Below are 22,624 nucleotides of genomic sequence, written 5' to 3' on the forward strand. Positions count from 1 at the left end.
GTTCTACAATTTGGGATCTTGTTTTAGGTTTAGGGTTTAGGTCAAGCATAGGGTTGGATTTAGATTAAGACTAGGGTTTAGATCAAGATTAGAATCCATCAAGATGGTCCATTTCATCAACTTGTCAACCTAGAGTAGGGTGTCTATAGCAAGGCAGATCCAAGACTTAGATGAACCACAGAATGGGAATCAAACTCTTACATTTTAAAACTTTTGAAGGCCTATAGAAGTTTTGCATCAAGCTGATATTCATTATTTACATTTGTCCAAGTTTATGTGAGTTTATGAATAGGTTGGATGGTAAATAAACATTACGATGAGCCCTAAAAAAGTTTTGAGCCCTATGGTGTGGTTCACTTGAGCCCTGGCTCAGTTTTGAGCCTATATTCTATTCAAATCTGGAACCTTTGCTTGTCACAAGCAGAAAAATCCTGCTTTCCTGCATTTGATTGGTCCATATCACCACTGACATTGTTAGCACTGCTACATTAAATGCAACGTGTGATGATGTGGTTCAATTAGATTGCAACAAGCATGATTTTTTTGCTTATGGTTGCAAAGGATCCGAATTCTATTCTAAAATGATGGAGCAAATGGATAGACGGTGGTGCAAATAAAATTCAAACATCACGGGGGCAAGATGCGGATTAGCTACTGAATCCTACAGTAGCCAATCTAGCCACTAAAGTGATGTTACCAAGTTCTGTGGGCCCTACCATGATGTATGTATTGAATCCATACCGTCCATCCATTTGGATAGATCATTTTAGAGCATGAGACAAAGAATGGGGCAGATCCAAAGCTCAAGTGGACTACACCAAAGAAAACAGTGGGGATAGCGATGACCACCATTGAAACCTTCCCAAGGCCACCATGATGTTTATTTGAGATACAACTTGTTTATAAGTTAACACAGGCACAAAAAAAGGAAAAAACAAAAACAAATATCAGCGCTTGATCAAAAACTTTCGTGTCCCAAGAAATTTATAATGGTAGGTATTCAACCCCCACTTTTTTCTACAGTGGGATCCACTTGAGCTTTGGATCTAACTCGTTCAGTGACTTGTGCCCTATAATAATCTCTTCAAATGGATGGACGGTGTGGATACAACACATACATCATGGTAGGGTCTACAAAACATGATCCCGTGACTTCAATAGCCAGCTCGCTACTGTCAGGTTCAGTAGGTAATACGCGTCCCACGATGGCCGTTGAGAGCCCGGTCCGTTCCTAGCTTGATACGGACGCCGCATGACCTAATCCGCGTTCTCACCGAGCTCTGGGCTACGCAGATTTCCTGGTAAAGCATTTCGCACGAAGTTGCTGTGCAAGGATTCTGGGTGGGGCCTACCTCCATATTTGTTACAAATCTGCTCTGTTCATCCGTGTTTTTAAATCATTTTAGGATAAGAGAGAAAATAAGAGGTGGATCCAAAACACAAGTGGGCCACACGAGAGCAAAAATTGAGAAAAGAAATACTTTACCGTTGAAACCTTTGAGCTCCATCTTAATGTTTATATGCCATCCAAACCTTTTATAAAGTCATTACCACTTAGTGAAGTGAAAATAAAACAAATTTAGCCTGACACAAAGCTTATATGGCCATAAGAATATTTCAATGGTTATCACTGAATACCTATTGTTTCCTTTCATGTGGCCCACTTGGGTTTTGGATTCACTTAATTTTTGCTCTCGTGTTTAAAATAAGCTCGGAAAACGGATGAACGAGATAGATTTCAAACATAGAAGTGGCCCTACAGAGCATCCTGCACTTCTTGCGCAAGGCTTTGGCAGAAAATCCGCGTCCGAGCTCTGAAAGCTCCTCTTTATCCGCGAAATAAATTTTAACAGTGATAATTATTGTTTCACTGTTACTTGTGATGTGGTCCACTTGGATATGACTCATTTTAGGACTAATTGTCTAAAATAATCACGTCAAATGAATGAACGGTGTGGATCTAATAAATAAATCTTTGTGGGGCTATGTAACTTTGATCTCCTTTGAACCGTTGGTATATGCGCTCGTCTTCCGACGACAGAGCACACACCAGGCATGTCGGTGATGTGCAGTACACCAGCCAATCCGCTTCCGTGCTACCGCAAGCAAACCACTTCCAAAAGGTAAAAGGGTGGTGAGCTGGTTACTACGGATTCATGCCCATAAATAGTAGCAGAGAGGCATTCATGAGATTTCCCCTCCGCCCTCCATTCTACACAAGTTATATGGGTGGTGATCCTCAATCCATTCTCCATTCATCCTCTCTTACTGCTATCTACCAATCTAAGAAGCCTTGCCTTGGATACTGTTCTTCTTCTTCTTCTTCTTCTTCTTCTTCTTCCCATTGTTCCCTCCGCTCTCTGTCCTGTTTCCATTTCTACTCCCATTCTCTATCTCCAAAACCCCAATATACAAACACCCATTTCCCCAATCAATGCACCTTTCCTTACAGTGAGAGAGTGAGAGATTCTTAGAAGGAGAAACAACTGCAAAAATCCAAGAGGGTCCAAACAAAAGAAACCCCCTCCCACAAAAATAAACCAAAAACAAGGAAAACCCAGTTCCTACACTCAAATACAGAGAAAGATGGATATGTTTTTCTCTAAAATCTTCAGCTTGGTTTTCCTTGCTATTTTGGGAGGTAAGAGACCCATTTGTTCTTCCCCCTTTCTATCATTACTGTTATTCAGTGTTTTTTTTTTTTTTTTCAACTGTCTTGTATCATTACACATGTTTGGTCATGACACATGCACTTATGGTATCTCACATTTCATTGCATTTTATGAATAATACCAAATCTGTAAATGTTTTCTTTTTTTCTTTTTTCTTTTTTTTTTTTAATCAATGCATTTGGGGTTTATCTAGGAAATTATAAAAAGAAAAGAAAGAGAAATAACCAGATTGTTCATTTGGTGTCTAGGTGCAATAATATTTTATTTTTCTTTTGGTTATTATGATATTTACACCTAGTTCTTTTGATTTTCATACACCCATTTTTACATATTGGGAATTGAAATAGTTACGATATTGTAGTGTTTTTCCCTTTTTCTTGAAAGATAACACTACCAGGGATTGAACCCTGGATCCCTCTCACACACTACACACTCTCTATCTACTCATCTAATGAGTGGGTGACACTGTTTTTTCCAAATTGACAATTGAATGTGAGAAAATCAAAAGGTTTTTTAGTCTAAATTGTGGCTGTTGCTTCTTGTTTCTGGTTAAAAGCTGCATTTGGGTGTCTTGAGATTGCAATTGGAAAGAAATTACTTCTGCCTACAACTGATAGCCCACTGTTTTAGCACCCCTTAGATGAAACCGGCAAAATTGCCGGTTTGGCAGAAAACTAACAGCTTGCTCTACGTGGAATTCGCTTTCTGTGTTTTTCCAAACGTGCCGCATTTCAAATGCAGGGCCGTCACAAAACGTGTCCTGTGTGCATGTGAATGTTATTTTAGAAATTCCAGATGCAGCCATATCATTGCCATGTGATCTCCATACTGAGATTTATAGAATTTTCTATTTTATTGAATAATTGCAGATCACATGGTGCAGACTGTGATTGCATTTTGGAATAATTCTGTTTTACTGAGTTGTCTGGCATAGGATTCCATGGCACCCATTTGCATTTGTAATTGATTTTCTTTTTTTTTTCCCAATTCATAGATCACATGAGGCAGATTCTGACAGCAGATTCTGATCACATTTGAAAATTTCGCTTTCTTCGGTTGGCTCTTGTAGGTGTTTCAAGCGCTACATTCACATTTACAAACAAGTGTGATTACAGTGTTTGGCCTGGAATTCTATCTAATGCTGGAAGCCCGAAACTCGAAAGCACTGGCTTCGAGCTTTCGAGGGGCAGCAGCCGATCATTCCTAGCGCCAACGGGTTGGTCTGGCAGATTCTGGGGCAGGACAGGGTGCAATTTCGATTCCTCAGGTCAGGGTAGCTGTGTCACAGGTGATTGTGGATCTGGGCAAGTCGAATGCAATGGCGCGGGGGCAGCCCCACCTGCCACTCTTGCAGAATTCACCCTCGGTGGGTCGGGCGGTCAGGATTTCTACGATGTTAGCCTTGTCGATGGGTACAATATTCAGATGGTGATTCAGGGGAGTGGTGGTTCTGGTTCTTGTGGTATGACTGGGTGTGTTGTTGATCTGAACCAGCGATGCCCAGCTGAGCTCAGGGTGGGAGATGGCCAGGGTTGCCGGAGTGCATGTGAGGCATTTGCAAAGCCTGAATTTTGTTGTAGTGGAGAATATGCGACGCCAAACACATGTCGGCCGTCGGTGTATTCGGAGATGTTCAAGTCAGCATGCCCGAGATCATATAGCTACGCCTACGATGATGCTACGAGTACATTTACGTGTTCGGGAGCGGATTATGAGATTACATTCTGTCCTTCTGGACCCAGGTATGGAAGAGGATGTAATTTTTTTTACATTGTATCTTAAATTGTGTTTGTTTTGAGGTTTTTCTTGAGGGAAGTTGGTTGGGTTTTTTTTTTTTTCTATCCTATTGATGGTTAGAATTGTTTTATTTCATTTTAAATTTGGTTGAAAATGTCCCTTTTGTATTTATTTATCTTTTTGTGAATTGGGTTTTATTTTCCTTTCCAAAAAAGCTAGAGGAAAAAAAATTGGGTCTTGTTTTTCCTTTTTTTTTTTTTTTAATATACAACTTTGATTTTTCTTTTTTTCTTTTTTATCATTTTGGGCTTTAAGCTTTCCTTTATTTTTTTTCTGGGTGTTTTTGTTCCAGAAATTTCTGGGTTGCACCTCTCCCTCTCTCTCTCAGAGTAATTGAGTTGGCCCCAACTGAATTTCCTTGAGATTTTCTTTTTCTATAGACATTTTGAGTATACCACTTCTCCTTTTTGTCATTTTTTTACAGTGTATTTTAGATCTGTGTTTGTTTTCAGGTATTTCTTGAGGGATTTTTTTTTTTTTTTTAATATCCAATTGATGATTAGAGTTGTTTGATTATATTGAAAATATGGTTGAAAATATCCTTTTGTATTTATTTGTCTTTTTTGTGAATTGGGTTTTATTTTGCTTATCAAAAAACTAGAAAGAAAGAAAGAACTTGGTTATACATACACAACTTTGATTTTTCTTTTTTCTTTTTTTTTCTTTTCTTTTTTTTCTTTTTTTTTTCAGGGTGTTCTTGTTCTAGATTTTTATAGGTTACGCCTCTCTCTCTCTGGGGGTAAATCAGTTGGCCCCAACTGAATTTCCTTGAGATTTTCTTTTTCTATAGACATTTTGAGGTGAATTATTGCATAGTGACTTTTCTTCAGTGTACCACTTCTCCTTTTATGGGAAACTGGGTTTTGTTGAATTCCTTTATCAGTTACAGAAACCTCAAAAGAAGAGAAGAAACAATAAAAAAGAAGAAGAAAAAAAAAAGATTCTTCTTCCAGATTTCTTCAATCTCTCCTTTATTATTTTCTTCTTATTACTCTTTTCTTGGATCTCAGTTAAGTTGTTTTTCATTTTCTTTACAGTCAGAAATCCTCCAAAGATTCTCCACAAACACCAGGAACAGTGCCAGCGTCAGGCTCAGGCTCAGGCTCAGGCTCAGGCTCAGGCTCAGCAGGGGTGATGCTGGCAGATGACTCATGGTTAGCCAGCTTAGCAACAGGAGATGCAAGGAGGAGGGCCCCCTTAGCCCATGAAACTACATTCATTGCTACTATTATCATGTTGGCCTTCCTTCTATTGTAGCCTTTATCTCTTTCAATGCCCCTTTAATGTGTTGAGTCAGGCTCAGAGCAGCACTTTAATGGTTTAGCAACCCCTGGCGGCCTCCCTCTCTCTCCCCCCTTTTTTTTCCTTGCAAATCCATTTTGAGATTTAGATAACAGTAGTCTTATGTATGTATGTATGTTAGTTTGTTGATGTGGAGATAAGCAAATGCACCAGAAAGGGAAAAAAAAAAAAACTCTTGGGATGATTGGGTTTGTTGCTTGAATGTCAATCTGAGGTTTTAGACGGTTGGTGCCTGGTGGGCCTTTAGAACACTTTGCTGCCACAGCAAGTATGGTAGTTGTTTGCCATGAGATGGAACTTGTAATGAGGATTTCTGTTATCATTATGGATGGGCCCTTTTTTGACATAGCGATATTGATCGATGTATGCTGATTGCTTGAAGACCAAGTATGTGTTCCACCCGTTCGGCATGAGTTGGAAAATGAGGCAGATCCAAAGCTCAAGCAGACCACATCACAGGAATCAGTGGGGATTGAATGCCTACCTTTGAAACCCGTTTCCTTCATCCAAGTCTGTATGATCTCTGTATGATCTTATGAACGTGTTGGATGGCAAATAAACATCATGGTTCAATGGTGGGTGTCACTATCCAACTGCTTCCTATGGTGTGGTTCACTTGGGCTTTGGATCTGCCTCATTTTTCAGGTCATGCTGTAAAATGATCTGGCAAAATGGGATGGACGGCATGGATAAAACACATAAATCACGATGGGCCCACAATGTCAGATAGCCCTGGTGACCGGGTCTCCAAGTAATCCGTCATTGTCCTTAAAAAGGATGGAACTTCTATCAACCAGTGAGTGTGGTGGGTAGGTGAAAGTAGTAGGACCAAAGCAACTGATTTTGCCTAGTCCGGGACATTTCACATGCAACTCTTTAGGAGGAAATGTACTATCCCTGACCAAGGAAAACAGCTTTTGGAGCAGGACCCACTATTGGGCGATACAGACCATTCATCTAGTGGACCTCAATGTGGATAAACCTCACCCCATGATCCTGACCATGTTGTTGGTGGCTACTAATCATTCTAGCTAATTGCAAGATAACACCCACTATTGTTTATATGAGATAAACCCATAGATGCATTGTATGCTGAACTTTCACACAGCCTCATCTTTACAGCATCAAGATCATCTGAACCATACAAAAACAAATTGCACCAATAAGATCATCTGGGGTGAAAATCAGGCTGCTCCATTAATCAAGCAGACCACGGGTTAGAAATAAAAGGGCAGCCAATGATCTCACTTAATGCACAGCTATCTGCCTGATTTGAAGGCAGGTGATCTGCTTGTGGCCCATCTTTCGCACGGATGGAATGTCCTACATGTTATGTGACCTGTTGCCAGAATAGATAGGGATTGTAAGTTAAAAGTTCACATACATGTACAATGCTTGTTTGGGTCATTGCTCATGGATTAATATTACTACTATGATGGGAACTTGGCTCCTCTTGAGAACAAAAAAGTATAATTTTTTTTTTCTTTTGGACATCTTCACATGATTGGCAGTACAAACAAAAGCAAAAAGTGACTTATTGTGGAGTTTTTGTCTAAAACCCTATGATGGATACTTTGAAAGATGGCCCATTTATTCAACTCTCAAGATTTCATATTCCTTTAAAATCTAAAGTGAAATGATCAATGTATGTAATTTAAATCTAAAGGCAATTGAACAAACAAAAGTGAAGATGCTGATAGAGGAGAAAAATAGCAACATCCAAGCGGCCGTCCACTCAATTTGACTTTTCGAATGGCGCGATCAAGCAGGCCGGTGATAACGGGATGTGGGTCCCACCAAGAAAAGAACTTTCATTGATGATGTCTCAAACCAATATCATCCCTCCTAAAAAAATGCACATACCAGTGGGAATTTTAATAATGCATCTCCACAGAAGATGGGATAAAAGTATCAAAAATGCCTGTGCAAGTTGCTTCAAAAGCTATAAGATTTCCTATTTTGGTGGGGTTTGTGAGGTGAATGACTCTCCCATGCCAATTCCTGTGGGGCCCACCATCCAAATATTAGAAACAGATAAATCATCTCAGGGTAAAGATAATAACATTACCAAATAAGGCTTTTCTAAAGGAATAAAGCACAGAAAACATGTAAAATGTCAAGGAAAAAAAAAACTTGCTATTACAGTAATAATGCCCATTGTTCTTTTAATGGGTTTTGTCTTTCTTTTCTCATTTTTAAATTGATCTCACCTAACTTTCCATTATAAATGTTACTATGGCCCATCCATAATGGTTGTAACATCCATACACCCGTGATTATAGGTAATATGGACCCTACGTTACTGTTACAACCCGTCAACGTGGCTAATATAGAAACCAATATTCTCCTTGATAGGCCCACTGCGGACGGAACGTCACCAGATCAAATCCCACTGGTTTACAGTATGGACCGACATCACCCGTCGTAAAAAATCAAGAAAAAATTCTGCTTTGGATCACCAGCCAAAACATGGAACGGATAGGCACAGCTAGAACACTGAGTGACCCATTTCCTGATTTCCTAGTATTGGAGTGTCTTAGTAACAAGTTACTACTGTGACAAATCATATACTGTGGACTTGGCATACACGGACTCCAATCCAGACCATCCAACTGTACGCCGCATAGTGGATGGAACAGAATCCAAATATCATACCTCATGGACAATCAGATTTCGCCCATCCATTTGGACCAATGACAAATTTATGACTGTCCATTCCAATGGCGACCAATTTCATAGTCAGATCCTCTTATCAATGTGATTTTTGGGCTATGTTCATCCATCCTTTATGCCCTACAACTTGGATCGACTCGTTATTTAATAATTAAGTTGAGAAACGATTAGAGATAATAATGTTAAAAAATGGTGAATTTATTCAATATAATGGTAACGACGCCGCCTGTCCTCTGTTCAAATCATCTTCCTAGCATTGACTTTTTCGTGTCATATATATATATATATATATATATATATATATATATATATATATTAGTCCAATCAGTGAGTGACTTGGTTCAAATCGGTTAGGTTGATTCCACCGAGTTGGCGGGTAGACTCAATGAGTTTCAACAATTTGGAGCTGAGTAGGTGATGCAGGACATGAAAAATTAGATACTATGTATAAAATTTTAAGCTTTAGATCATAATAATTTAGAAACAATCACAATAATTCCACATCCCACATAAGGTCAAGCATTCAATAAGGGGAATCTATGAGAGTCCAAGCCTACACATGTTAGCGCTGAATCAATTAAAAATTATAAACCAAACAATACTCAAAGGATAGTAGATTCACCCACCCATGCGAAGGATTATTTCTTAATCCAATGGATTCTCACATTTCAAATCAGGAAAACTTAGGGTTTCAGAAGTATAATAGAACTTAGAGATTTGAGATAATCTATGGTTAGAGTCATGAAAACAAGGCAAAAGAGGAGTGAAATAGAGACGAGAATGAACCTATGATCAGCCTGTACGTGTGGACAGCAAACCGGCCTGACGCACGTGCGTGGATAGCGGCCCGCACGTGTGTGGGGCCACGAATCTGGAATAGGCCAGTAAGAGCCGACCATAGGCCACCTTCCCTCCAAATTTTAGGCCAAACGGATGATCGATTTGAACACGGTACTCTGCCGAAGCTTCAGCCCTCATGTAAGGCTAAATTCTGAAAATTTGTTATAGGAGAAAGATTAGCTGCAAACGTGGGTGGATTTGATGAGGGGATGGCTATAGGAGATGAGGAATATAGACGGTAGGAGATAAAGGCGATTTGAGATGGGTGTGGCTTTGCACCACGGTAGTTAGCCCTTCGAAGAAAGGATGGTTTCAAACCCAATTAAGTTTCCACAACTCGGGGAATTAGAGAAGCAGAAAAATATAAAATTTTATTGATCATCTTCAATGAAAAATCCCTACAAGGGGTTGCCTATTTATAAGAAAAACATATATCTCAAAAGTCGCGCCATGTGTGCATACTATTACTTAAAGACACAGTAATAAAAAATAACAACTAATCAATACAATCTAAATTGTTCATGATGTTCCTAATAACCGTAATAAACAAAACTCAAAGTCCTAAGTTACCTATGGTAGTAGGCCACGATCATGAGAGCCACATGATGATCGGGTCCACCTCAAGGAACCAAAACAGTCCTCTAACTAGGAGGCCCTCCATGGATGTTGTCATCGATCCAGATCGAATGTGAAGCCCTCCTCCTTGCGTATGTGCATAAGGAGGGTGTGCGCGTGCGCAAGATGTCCCCAACTCTCCTCGGTTGCGAAGATTTCGCCACTGACAAAACAAAACTCCTGAACCACTTCAAGATGTCATGATCAAATCTCTGAAGCTCCTCCTCATTGAGCCACGTACTGTCTGAAGCTAGGCATGACTTCCACTTGACCACGAACTTTTGAAATCCGCCGTCTGACGTCGATATTATCTGATGATCCAAAATATCATCTATCTCCTCTCTGGGTGTGGGAAGGGTATGTATAGGAGGTAGAGGTTGGGAAGATGAGTCGGGAGAGGGCGATGGATCAAGGGAAAGGTCTGGGAAATCAGGATGGTTAGGTGACAAGGTGGACAATATATCAGTGGTCCCCTGAAATGTAACTAGATCCTCCACATTGAATGTAGAACTAATTCTCATGGAAGGTAGAAGATCTACTAGATACGCATTGAGACCGTTTTGTTTTATAATTTTGAATGGTCCAGCACTATGCGCGTGTAATTTACGAACGGCTCTCTAAGGGTACCGCTCTGGCCTGATGCGGATCATCACAGAGTCCCCTACATTGAATTCCTTAAATCGTTTATATTGGTTAGCAGAAATTTTGTAATGTTCATTACTAGTATTGATCTTTAGCCTGATTTGTTGATGCAATGAATGAATATGATGTGCAAAGGACTCTACAGACTCTGATGGCCTATGGGACAGGGACATAGGGACAAGAATAGGCTTCCTAGGCTTATAATCAGTAACGACTTCAAAAGGACTTAAACCTGTGGATCTATTGACAGAACTATTAAATACAAACTCGGCGATAGGTAGTGCAGTATCCCACATCCTAGTGTGCTCCCCCACTAAACACCTGAGCAAATTTTTCAGACTCCTATTGACTACCTCATATAGGTTTGGTAGAGTCGCCATAGGGACTAAATCAATGGTGTGTTGTATATCCCTCATAGGGGGAAGCTCATTCTGTAGTTCATCGGAAAAGACATCACAAAACTCATCCACTACCGGAATGGCCTCAGTAGGTAACTCTACACTAGCCCCTAGTGCACTTTTTCTAGCTACAAGGGCATACACAATCGAGTCCAACTCAGTCTCTCGATCAAAGTATTTGGTATTTAGAATATGGAGAGGCTTAGACTTGGACTTTGATTCCTCAACCAACCTCAAGTGATAAGAGAAATAGAGGTATTTTTCCTTAAGAGTTTCTTTCATTTCTCCCCAATGGGCTATTGGGGGTTCCCTTAAGCTCTCTTTCTTTCGCTCCACAATAGCCCAAAACCTCTTTGCTTGGCCCACTAGCTTCATCTTGGCAAATCGGACTTGACGAGCATCCGACATATCGTACCACTCAAAATAGTGATTCATATCCACCGACCAATATAGAAAAGCTTTAGGGCCTAAGTGGCCATTAAACGTAGGAGCCTCTACTCTAACTCCCTAGAGGAGTTGCAAATCTAGATCATAATGTCCCTTGCGAGGTGGGTGCATGGGTGCGGGCCCATGTCTATTTCTTTGGCCACCATCATTCCCTTGTCTATCCTCCTGACCACCTGCCTGAGATTGGGCATCTTCCCCAATGGCGAGGTTTGCCCGGGCGGAGGTCTCTAGTTAGGTAACGCGTACATTAAGTTGATCCTAGCGTTGGTCAATATGTTGTTCCAAGCGCCTACCTAAAGACTCAAACTGTCGGGTTATGTTGTCCATTGACTCTTGTAATTGCTCCATGTTTAGTGCAGGGTGCAACCCAAAACCGCGACCAATACGTGTATGCATACAACTACCTACTCAACTCAAAGCTCCTCTAATGCAACTATATACGTCTAAATGGGACTAAATGCTCCTATATGATTTTATATGAGGGAAACTACGCAACACTCCTAAAATTCCAACAACATAACTGTCGAAACAGTTTGTTAACAGAAAATTCAACAATGAAAATTGGGGAATTTCTGACAATAGAAAATTCGATAATCTATGTTGTGAATGATGGGTCCTAAACAGCCCTATATGATGAAATTTAATGCAAACTAAACACGAGTAGACTAAACCCTAAACATACAATCCCATATGAAAAACCTAAGCTCTGATACCAAATTTGATGTAAGACATGAAAATTAGATATGATGTGCAAGATTTCGGGCTTTAGATCATAATAATTTAGAAACAATCACAATAATTCAACATCCCACATAAAGTCAAGCATTCAACAAGGAAAATCTATGAGGGTCCAAGCCTACACATGTTAGGGCTGAATCAATTAAAAATTATATACCAAACAATGCTCAAAGGATAGTAGATTCATCCACACATGCAAACGATTATTTCCTAATCCAATGGATTCTCACGTTTCAATTCGGAAAAACCTAGAGTTTTAAAAGTAGAATAGAACTTGAGGACTATGGTTAAGGTTATGGAAACAAGGCGAAAGAGGAGTGAAATAAAGACGAGAGAGAACCTGTGATCAGCCTACACGTGTGGACAGCAAACCGGCCTGACACACGTGCGTGGATGGAAGCCCGCACATGTGTGAGGCCTACGAATCCGAAATCTGCCAAGTAGGGCCTAGTTGGCCAAGGATGGGCCACCTTCCTTCCAAATTTCAAGCCAAACGGATGATCGATTTGAACACGGTGCTCTGCCAAAGTTTCAGCCCTCCTGCAGGGCCAGATTCTGAAAATCTGCTGTAAGGGAAAGATTAGCTGCAAATGTGCGTGGATTTGATGAGGGGATGGCTGTAAGAGATGAGGAATATGAAGGGTAGGAGATGGAGGCGATTTAGGATGGGTGTGGCTTCGCATCACAGTAGTTAGCCCTTCGAAGAAGGGAGGGTTTCGCACCCAATTAGGTTTTCACAGCTCAGAGAATTAGAGAAGCAGGAAAACACAGAATTTTATTAATCATATTCAATGAGAAAAAAAAAAACCCTAAAAGGGGTTGCCTATTTATAAAAAAAACATATACCCCAAAAGCCACGCCATGTGCGTATATTATTACATTTTTTTTAGCTACACATACTATTACTTAAAGACGAAGTAATAAAAAATAACAACTAATCAATACAATCTAAACCGTTCGTGATGTTCCTAATAACGGTAAGCAAAACTCAAAGTCCTAGATCACCTAAGGTGGTGGGCCACGATCATGAGATCCAATGATGGGATCCACACAATGATCGGGTCCACCCCAAGGAACCAAAACACAGTCCTCTAACTAGGAAGCCCTCCATGGATGTCGTCATCGATCCAGATCGAAGGTGGGGCCCTCCTCCTTGCGTACGTGCATAAGGGGGGCGTGCGTGTGCGGGAGATGTCCCCTTCAGTAGGCTCACCAGTGATTTAGATAATGACGTGCCTAAGTTTCGAGTTCAGTCATTGGTCATAGAACTACAAATTATACCAAGTTGTAGGATAGGTGCACTGTAGTCTATATTATATGAAAACCAAAGATATGGTGACCGTCAATCACAGCAACAAATCTCCTCTCTGTCAAGCAATTAGTCAGTCAATGGATTACGATTTTATTCCATGAGATGTGTTAGCATATCAATGAAATCAACAGACCGTCTACCAGATTCTGCAATCAATTCTAATTAAAATTACATAAGTTTTAAGAGCCATCGGATTTGCTCTTGTAAGATTCCAGTGCATCATCATCTCGGTGGACAGCCATTGTTTACTAAAGTGTAGCTACTCAAAAGCTTTATTTATGTAGTATTCCATGCCAAAGTGAAAACAGGAATCTTGTGCTGTGTCAAAAGCTGGCGTGCACTGAGCTAATGTTAAATTAGAAAAAGCAATCAATGCATGAATAAGATCAATCATGAATAGTCACTATAATCTTATTTTTCAGATGATAAACCCTGATGAGTAGGCAGCCCACTCATCCATGTACTCGAAAGCAATGTCTAAACATGTGTAGAATATGGGAATATTGTATCTGGATCCCACTAATATACATTGCAGAAAGGAAGTATCTACAGCTATGTATCTGTATTTGCAATCTAAACTGTGATGAAAAAGTCAGGATTCACTATGAAAAGTGCTATAGAGATTCATGAAATTGGAGAGGTAATTCACGGTGCATGTGCCAATGCGGAACAAGTCTGTGAGATCCAAGCCACTCATTGGTGGGGTATATCTGAACATGCCCTGGCTAAAATTCAGGCTAGTCCACTCATCAGATGGTACAAACGTATATGTGAAAAATGGATGGTTAGGAAAAGGATGGCCAATAATCTTTTCCTTTATGCAGTATACGCGCATCACCCACCTGATGAGCATACCTTCTTGATTTTGGGAGGAAAGTTCATGGTGGCCCCCACCATGTGAGAGGCCTGAATCCCTCACACGTGTGCCATGTGTTCTAAGAACCATTTCAATCTATTGCATGAATCGCCTCAGCATTCACCTATAAAAGAAAAGGAAGGTGATAAGAATGGAGACCCATGAATAAGCTAGCCAAGACAGTTCAAGGCCTGCTTGTGAAGACTTGAACGAGATTGTGTTGAGAACAACAATATAATAGTAGAGCCTTACAAAGTCAACCTGTACCCGTTCAAGAGGAATCTGAGCCCTGCATCAGATGGGCCCCAATGTGAAAGACCTGGCACAAGAATCTGGCTGGTCATTTCATCAGTGAACCATGTATGTATGAGACAGTGATGATCAAGAAAATGGAGAGTTCACATTCAATGTACGTGTGTGGCCCACTTGATGAGTTGTCCTAACCAATTTGGCCATGTCACCTACACAGAGTGCTCCACACAGTGCACAGATCGGATGTCTTGCAAATGTGGCCCTGTGTAAAAATTGTAGTGGGCTTAGCAACACTAATAACAAGAACAATTAATGCCTACTTCGACCATGCCCACAAAATTACATTTCTAGAAACTGCATCCAAAGAAAGACGTCTGAAAATGTTTGACTTACGGGATGGCAAAAGCAGATTCCATATATTCAGAAGGTGACTCTGACCAGTAAAGGGTAGCAGTGATCAGCATCATAGTTGGGCCAGGAAGAATCGTCACCACTTAGGTACTTCAGATGAAGCTCCCATACTCTGGTGTTGTAGTTGTCAATCACACGGAAACGCAATCCAATTTCTTCAATTTTCTCTAGAAATTTTTCAAGCGAATCACCCCTTTTTGGGCTGAAAAATAGGGCCTCAGAAGTGTCCGAATGCTTTAGCAAGGATTTGACAGTAAGTGCAAGGCTTTCATGAAATTCCTTGAAGAAAGTGCTGTTGAGAAGAAATATAGTCAGAGATTTGCAAGAGAATTTGTAGTATATGGATATGCATTGCTGGGCATGATTACTATTACAGTACCATCTCTTTTCCTAAGTGATGTAAACAACGTTGAGAAAAACCCCAACAATTTCTTTAGGCTTTAACCTGAGATAAATCATGATAGTATTCTCATCAACCGCTACAATGGGATCAGCAGCTCAGATTTTTTCCATTCTACAGCCACCTCTCCACGTGCAGGCAAACTGGTCAACGTGTGCCCACACAGACAATATGCAAGGCATTCATCAGGTAGGCACCAGAATGTAGAAGCCATGGCTAAGAAAATAAGGCTGGTTCACAGATCATGCAGGCCGGGCTAAGCAGAAACAAATATATGGTTTGAGAAAACTTTTGCCCAATGGTCCACAATCAAGATACGCTTTTAGGTTACCCGATGATTGGACCAACCAGACTTTTGGGCCAGGGAATCTACTTGATGGTCCCAACTGATGAAAAGCTTGAATCCTTCACACATTGATGTGTGTGCCTGCATGGAGAGATGGTGCATTTAGAATTAGTAAGACCATAGTTCAAAAACCAGAAAACTCGACTCGACTTGACGTTCAGCTGGGTTGGGACCTGAAGACTTACTCTATCGACTGGATGTTTAATTAAGCTTTTAGATTAATAATACATGTTTGCAATATTATGACCAATGTTTTAAATAGTCACATATAGCCTACGCTACAGGCTAGCTACAAGCTATGTAGTTTACACCACACTTTATTTTTCACTAAAAATTAAAATTAATTAATGATTTAATGATTTGTTACATTTTGCTATTTTCAATAAACACTAGTTGATGTTTTCACTTATTACAATAAAATAATACAATAGCAAAATACTAAATCAGCTCCATTCAAGGTACTCTGTATCGGTAACAATGATTGTAACAGTCACCACCATTACCGATACGGGTATCGACCGTAACAGCCGATATGAGGGCGTAATGGTTGAATTTTCTTCTTCTTCTTCTTCTTTTTTGCCTAAAAAATTCTGAAGAAACTAAAATAATGTAAATATTTCAAATGTGCATTCATTTTTTGTTTTGAACATTTTATGGTAACATAATGGTCTACTCTTTGGTGAGAGAGTTGAATCAAGCTGTCTAGTGAATTTATGAACATGGTTATATGTCTTAAATGTCTACACATCACAATCAAGCATTAGAGCTAGAAATTGAAGAGAGAGAGAAAGAAAGAGGCAAAAATACCTCTTTTTCTATTTTTTTGAAACAAATGGCCCCTAGAGCTTTGGTTCGCCCAAATCGCTTCAATCTACTGTTTTAATCCTAAAAACTATAGTGAGAGTGATCGAATCCTGCTATAAAATAATTTAGAAAAGTTTTTGGAATGAGAGAGGTGAAAAAAATGAGGAAAATAAATTTAAATAGGAAAAAATGGCATTTTTTTTACCACTACAGTGGTAACGGCCGTTATGCCTACAATGGCCGTTACGGTCCCAAAAAATCAATATGCTCTGTTTCACCCCCGTATCGTGTAATGGTCACGATTGTTACTGATACGTATCGGCCGTTACGCCTATATCGTAATGGATACGGAACACCTTTGTTCCATTGCTATTTTTTATCTTCATACTTAATCTTTGCTTATTTTTCCAATCATTTTAGGATGTGTTGGGTTGCACACTTGCACCAAATATCATGAAATTTCATGATATTTTGCAGTTTCCATGATATTTTGTGAAACCAGACAACCTTAATTAAAAATCTAGAAATAATGTGTAGCTTACATTACACACTACGTAGCTTACACCTCATGCTTCAGAGGGCTAATGCCACACAAGATTTGTTATTTAAAACATTGATTATGATTATGAAAACATCGATTACTTTGTCATAGAAAACAGCAAATGGCGGAGTGGGATTGATGTGCATACCTCACCAACGATGTCAGGCATTCAAGTCTCACTTTTCCACTTTGTATTTTTTTTTTTTAATAAAATGGCATTCGCTCAGCAACTCAGTTTGAGTCATGCCGAGTATGTCAAGTCAACCGAGTTGGCGAGCCAACAAGACGAGTCTTGTCAAATCAGAACAGCGTCTTGCTCGACAGGGAGCTTCTTAGTGACTTGGCTTGAAATCCCATCAAATCGAGTTGACCCAGATGAGGTTCGAGTCAAGTTATCGAATTTTAGAACTACGAGCAAAATTATTGGGACAATTTGTGAGAAATTAAAGTTCCTCAACAACTTCTAATCCCTTTATTTGTTTCAAGATGAACTGAACCAAAGGAAAATGAAAAAGAAAAACACATCTGAAGCATATTATCTAACACTTGAAATTCATTTCAAAAGTAAATATAGGTACCAGTCACTTGCAACGATGATATCAAAGGTGTTCAACATTTGTGAGACTTGTCCCTGATTCCAATGTAATGTCATAGGCTTCACTTCTGTATGACCGAAAAGTTCGGTATTGGCATGGATGCTACGCTGAATGTCTGAATGTTAAGGACTTCAGAAGGGAATTCAAAAAGAATAACCAGAGCAGAAAATAATAGAAGTTGAAAATAAACATCAACTCTATATTCAGCCATAAGATCACATGCAATTTGAGAAGCAACCTTTCAGAGAGAAAAATAAAAAATAAAAAATCATTACTTGTTTTCTACGGTATTTAACTCTATTCACCTGCATGCACAATTCATCTAAATAAACAAAATGTTTAAAACCTTCAACAGAGCAGACATTTATGCATGGTCGAGATCTATTCAATAAAAGAGAGATCTACTAGTGAAATATATTGAGCTCTCAAGAGGATTATGTGTGCATGTGTGTGATAAATTGATAATTATGAGTGTAGCATTCAGGCCACATATCACACGTGTGTACTAAAGGTGTGAGATGGGCCACAACTGACACATGAGTAAATATCCAGCTCTAAAAGGGGATCCAATATGACTGGCGCCCACACAACCAATCTGATGCTATTTTCAGTAGTAAATAATCATACAATGATATTTTTAGCGATACGGATACAGCCAGTTGGAGATATTCTGGGTCTCTTTATAGCAAGCTGAGAGGGTTGTGATTGTATTAAAATCAATTACATGGATACAATTGCATTAGAGCTGAAAGATCTAGAATGTACTAGAGGATTGTCCATGGCCTTTATAAAGGGCTACAGTCCCTTGTTTGCTTGATTGCTCAATCGTGTGGCCTAGCCATGAGAATTTGAGCGCAAAATTGGTATCTGCACATTCAAATCGATTTCTGTCACAGTTATACTGCCTCAATAGTATATGCTAAACCCTTCGGGGTTGAGTATCTATTTGCCTAATAATGGGTGACCACAGAGATGATCTACTCAAATGTCAAGGTGTACCATTCTATTATATGACAAGATTAGGGAGATGGTTGTCATTGGATTATTTCATAGTTTATTAGGATTAGGTTTCTAAAACAGATTAAAATTGAGATTCCTAATTGTGTTAGGGAGATAATGGATGTCCACAGGGACAATCTACTCAAATGTCAAGGTGTACCATTCTATTATATGACAAGATTAGGGAGATAGTTATCATTGGATTATTTCATAGTTTATTTGGATTAGGTTTCTAAAATGGGTTAAAATTGAGATTCCTAATTGGGTTATGACTATTGTTCCTAAGAATCTAGTCATAGTTGCACTGGGGCTGATAGAAGTGCTTTTTTTTTTTTTAAAAGTAAAAATTTAATGCTTTTGGGAGTTCCCTGTGGGAAATCCTTTTAGGACGTTTACTCCATGAAAGCCTTATGGAAGGCGATGTAGATCTCTAGATTTCTCAACACAATCATCCTAGGTGGTCATGTGAAACCCTCCTGTGAGTACCTTGGCAGGAAATGAGGAGCAAACTGAAAGAGCAATCCCTGGCCCTTGACTATGAGTCACATTCAAAGAACTTATCCCATTACGTGAAGGAAAAGTGAGGTGTCAGAGAATATGCTACAAGCTATAGCCCATTGCTACAATGGTCTATGAGGAGATATTAAAAGGAAGATGATGATTGTTTGACCTCACAACGTGGATGGGGCTTCCAAGAGCAGATTAAGAAGGCAGTCACTGGGCGCAACACTTTGACAGCCAGGGGCATTCAACACAATAATCCAATCCCACTCCAAACAGTTGCACCTAACATACTTTCACAGCACAAGTTACGTGAATGGTTACGACATTCCTGCAACAAACAGCGGCAGCAATCAGCGTACCATTTCCACCACATGAAATAATGATCCCAAAGGAAATGGTGACATCACAAAGAAACAGTAGCAATGATTCTTGTTAAAGTGAGGTAAAAGTCACTTCACAGTTGTATGCCCTCCAAGAATATCAACTATTGCAAAGAGAATTCCATTGTGGAAGAGCTAGAAGAAGAATCACACAAAAAAGGAGAGTGCGAGTTCGATGTGGGAAGCATATTTCAAAATGTTGTCAATTAACAGTGGGTAGGAAGAGAAGTGGGAGTGCAAGTCCGAAGCATGATTGGAAAGCGGGAACAACACCTGGTTAGAAGGATTCTGCAACTAAGCTCCCAAAGAGAACTAAGTTTGATGTTTTATTCTAATAGGGATTTTTTTTGTGTTCAACGCCACGTATACATAGCCATACATATAGAGTGGGATGGAATACATGATTGAATAAAGTGAATTCTTTTGTTTCCTGAGATTTGAAATATGCCCCAAAAGTGTGACTCTTCTACAACCCAAAAGTTGAGACCACACCTATTTGTCTCTTTTGCCCATCTTCTCTTTCTCTATTTTCTACTCCAATTTAAGTATATATTAAATTTCTAACAGTTAAAGGTAGGGTTGTGCTCATATAATTGGTGTAATTGAACTCAATTCCATCTAGTTGGAACATCACATGGTTATGATGATGATGATGATGATCCCACCAAGAATGCACCAAAGAACTTTACAAGTCGTTTCTAGGGTTGCCAATGGGCAGGGCTGGCCCGCCTCGGGCCAGGCTTGGGTTCGAGTACTAGGCCCGAGGGCTGGGCTCAGCCTTAAAACTTGAGCCTGTTTCTCAAGCGGTTTGGGCTCAGGCCTAGCAATTCAAAAGCCCATTAGCCCAATCAAAATTTAAAATAAAATTTTCCAGGATCAACGGGATGGGCTTGGATAGAGCTTGGTCTAGCCCTAACCTGGGCCATTGACACCCCTAGTCATTTGGCAAACCTGTTTTAGATGTATTTGGGGGTAAATAGATTCCTCGTGGCTACTTTTTTATGTTTGGCATTGTATTTTTAGAGGTAAATGGAATAGAAGGTATTTGAAATACAAAGTTTTGGTCTGTTTTGAAATCTCACATTTTTGTTATGATTCCGGTCTAAATAGAGTTAAATGCCTTTTTTTTTACCCCCATTTTAAAGGCGGGAGAGTCACTCAATTGACAAAGGTGTTACTAGGCTACTAATCCGCTATACACATGGTACACTGATGATACCCCAAAACAATCCAATTATCCGCTACAACACTAAAATTACATCAGTAGAATGATCCGAACTGTCCAAACATTAGCCATCTAAATAGGTGGTTAAAAAATGTTGATGAGTCACTCATTTGTGATCCTTAAGTTTGTGGTCCCCAAGGCTTCAAATTTTGTCATTTTTTGCCAAAGAATATATTTCGATGGGCTTATTACAATCAGTGTTTTAAGTATCGACGATATCAGCCAATATATCCCATGATACATCTTGTATCCCACATGTGCGATACGAAATGCACAAGTAGTGGGATATATCCCACATGTTCGATCCGGTGAACATTTTCGAATTTTTATCCTTTTTTTGTAAATCAAGTTAAATCAGTGTCTAATTGTTACAAATCCATGATTTTTCATGTTTTGCATAAAAAATCATGGATCAGGAGCTTCAATTTCAAGATTTGGAGAGATGGCCCAAGTTGCAAAAAATTGAAAAAAAAAAATCAAAATTTCCCAATTTCTCGAAAATCGGTTGCAATCTTTGTGTCCAAACATAAAATCAAACATGTATGTAACCTGATCTAGTGATTCTTCTTTTGCTTTTGAATGTATTGCTTGTGTTTCCACACTTCTTCTTACATTTATAAATTATATGAATAAACTTTGAATATACTTATCAATTCATTAAGACAGCACATAGATTAGGAGCTCATACAAAGAAAACCTATTATGTGCACATGTTTTTAACAATGTTTTGATTTATAAGTGTGTATTGATGTCTTTTTTAACAATCACTAAAGTTTCATTGAAAAATTCAACCAATTTCCCAATGTTTCCCCATGTTTTCAACAACAACGATACATTACGCGATAAAATTGATATATCCCATGCAATATCTGATATGTATCGGTATCCCAAGGGTGCGATATGTAACGCGATGCCGATATTTCGAACACTGATTACAATAATTCTATTAAATATCACATATGTACACTAATTTGGGATATTAAAGCTAATTTAGTTAATCAAATTCAATTTCCTGTGAATATACTAAAACTTCCAATGAATTCCAATTATATGCATCCAAACATAGTTTTTGGATTCCAATGCATTCCAATTACAAGCTGCCAAACACAATTGAGGATTTAAAATCACCTTATTCTAATGTAATTGTGATTTGGATTCCAATGCATTCCAATACAAGCTTCCAAAGTAGCCCTTAAAACTTTCAAATCCCCCAGTAGTCTACATGCCCTTACCATTCTCTATAATCCTCTACACACTATATACAAACCGCATCATCTACAAGAGAGCCAAAAATGGCGAAGTCACTAGAATAGCCTCTTGGAAATGTCTAATCCGTGAATATCTCCCCCACTTATTGTGTTGATGCTCTTGTCGAGGAACCTTTGTCCTTGAGCCTTTTAGTGGCACAATGTACTCAAGTTGCAATATGCATTGCCTCATCTTGCTTGAACCATCGATCAACTACAAGGACGAGACCGACCCAACCTCAACCTTCCGGTTGTGCTCTACAAAGACCATGTATGGGAGCCTCATCCACAATGCAAAACAACTCAAGAACATTAGAATTTTTGTCACTTTGTTTGGGAAGTCATGCGCAAGATGATTTTCAAGTTGTCCAACATAATGGTGGGGAGAATTGCCTTGTCAACCACCCACCTATGAGTAGCTCCACATCCATTGCCGCACCATGAATGGGTTTAGCTTTTAAGGCGACCGCCTTGATCCTACCTAAGTCCACCAATGTTAGACCCATTCCTTTTTGCCTCCTCATAGAAGACGAAGGTATGAGTTACACCCGTGTCCACCATCGCTTGCATGGCTTCACATTTACATATACGTATATGTACATTAGTTCTCATTCAAGTGGCTTGGGG

General features: G+C 39.4%; 2 protein-coding genes across 10 annotated transcripts in view; one reads left to right on the forward strand and one right to left on the reverse strand.

The window, feature by feature from the left end:
* Window positions 1-2,156: 2,156 nt before the first annotated feature.
* Window positions 2,157-6,119, forward strand: LOC131243518 (thaumatin-like protein 1). Of its 2 annotated transcripts, none has more exons than XM_058242921.1 (3): window positions 2,157-2,641; window positions 3,742-4,445; window positions 4,894-4,942. In XM_058242921.1, the coding sequence occupies exons 1-3, from the start codon at window positions 2,587-2,589 to the stop codon at window positions 4,930-4,932; spliced, it is 798 nt and encodes a 265-aa protein (XP_058098904.1). In that variant the 5' UTR covers window positions 2,157-2,586; the 3' UTR covers window positions 4,933-4,942. The 2 variants fall into 2 exon arrangements, with proteins under 2 accessions (XP_058098904.1, XP_058098903.1); XM_058242920.1 differs by lacking the exon at window positions 4,894-4,942 and adding an exon at window positions 5,507-6,119 and having other exon boundaries at window positions 2,168-2,641; window positions 3,742-4,414.
* A 247-nt stretch (window positions 6,120-6,366) lies between these two features.
* The window catches only part of LOC131243517 (calmodulin-lysine N-methyltransferase), a 30,696-nt gene continuing 14,438 nt past the window's right edge, over window positions 6,367-22,624 (reverse strand). Inside the window, exons 6-9 of one of the 8 annotated variants that reach the window (XR_009170105.1) lie at window positions 17,625-17,757; window positions 14,938-15,247; window positions 14,560-14,611; window positions 13,825-14,416 (exon numbers count right to left, since the gene is read on the reverse strand). Coding sequence is in view for 6 of the 8 variants with exons in the window: in XM_058242916.1 (XP_058098899.1) it covers window positions 14,965-15,247; window positions 17,625-17,757 (416 nt within the window). In the remaining 2 variants the exon portion in view is untranslated. Of the gene's footprint in view, window positions 7,773-13,824; window positions 14,417-14,487; window positions 14,612-14,675; window positions 15,248-15,686; window positions 15,783-17,624; window positions 17,758-22,624 lie in introns of those variants that run through there. The other 7 variants (XR_009170103.1, XM_058242916.1, XM_058242918.1 and 4 more) reach the window with 7 other exon arrangements.

Source organism: Magnolia sinica, chromosome 4 (genome assembly GCF_029962835.1).
Source record: "Magnolia sinica isolate HGM2019 chromosome 4, MsV1, whole genome shotgun sequence".
In the NCBI taxonomy this organism is placed as follows: Eukaryota; Viridiplantae; Streptophyta; class Magnoliopsida; order Magnoliales; family Magnoliaceae; genus Magnolia; species Magnolia sinica.

Coding starts and splice junctions, on each gene's coding strand:
- LOC131243518 (XM_058242920.1), top strand. CDS start 2,587: ATGGATATGTTTTTCTCTAAAATCTTCAGCTTGGTTTTCCTTGCTATT. Junction 2,642..3,741: donor TTTCCTTGCTATTTTGGGAG/GTAAGAGACCCA, acceptor TGGCTCTTGTAG/GTGTTTCAAGCGCTACATTC. Junction 4,415..5,506: donor TTCTGTCCTTCTGGACCCAG/GTATGGAAGAGG, acceptor TTTTCTTTACAG/TCAGAAATCCTCCAAAGATT.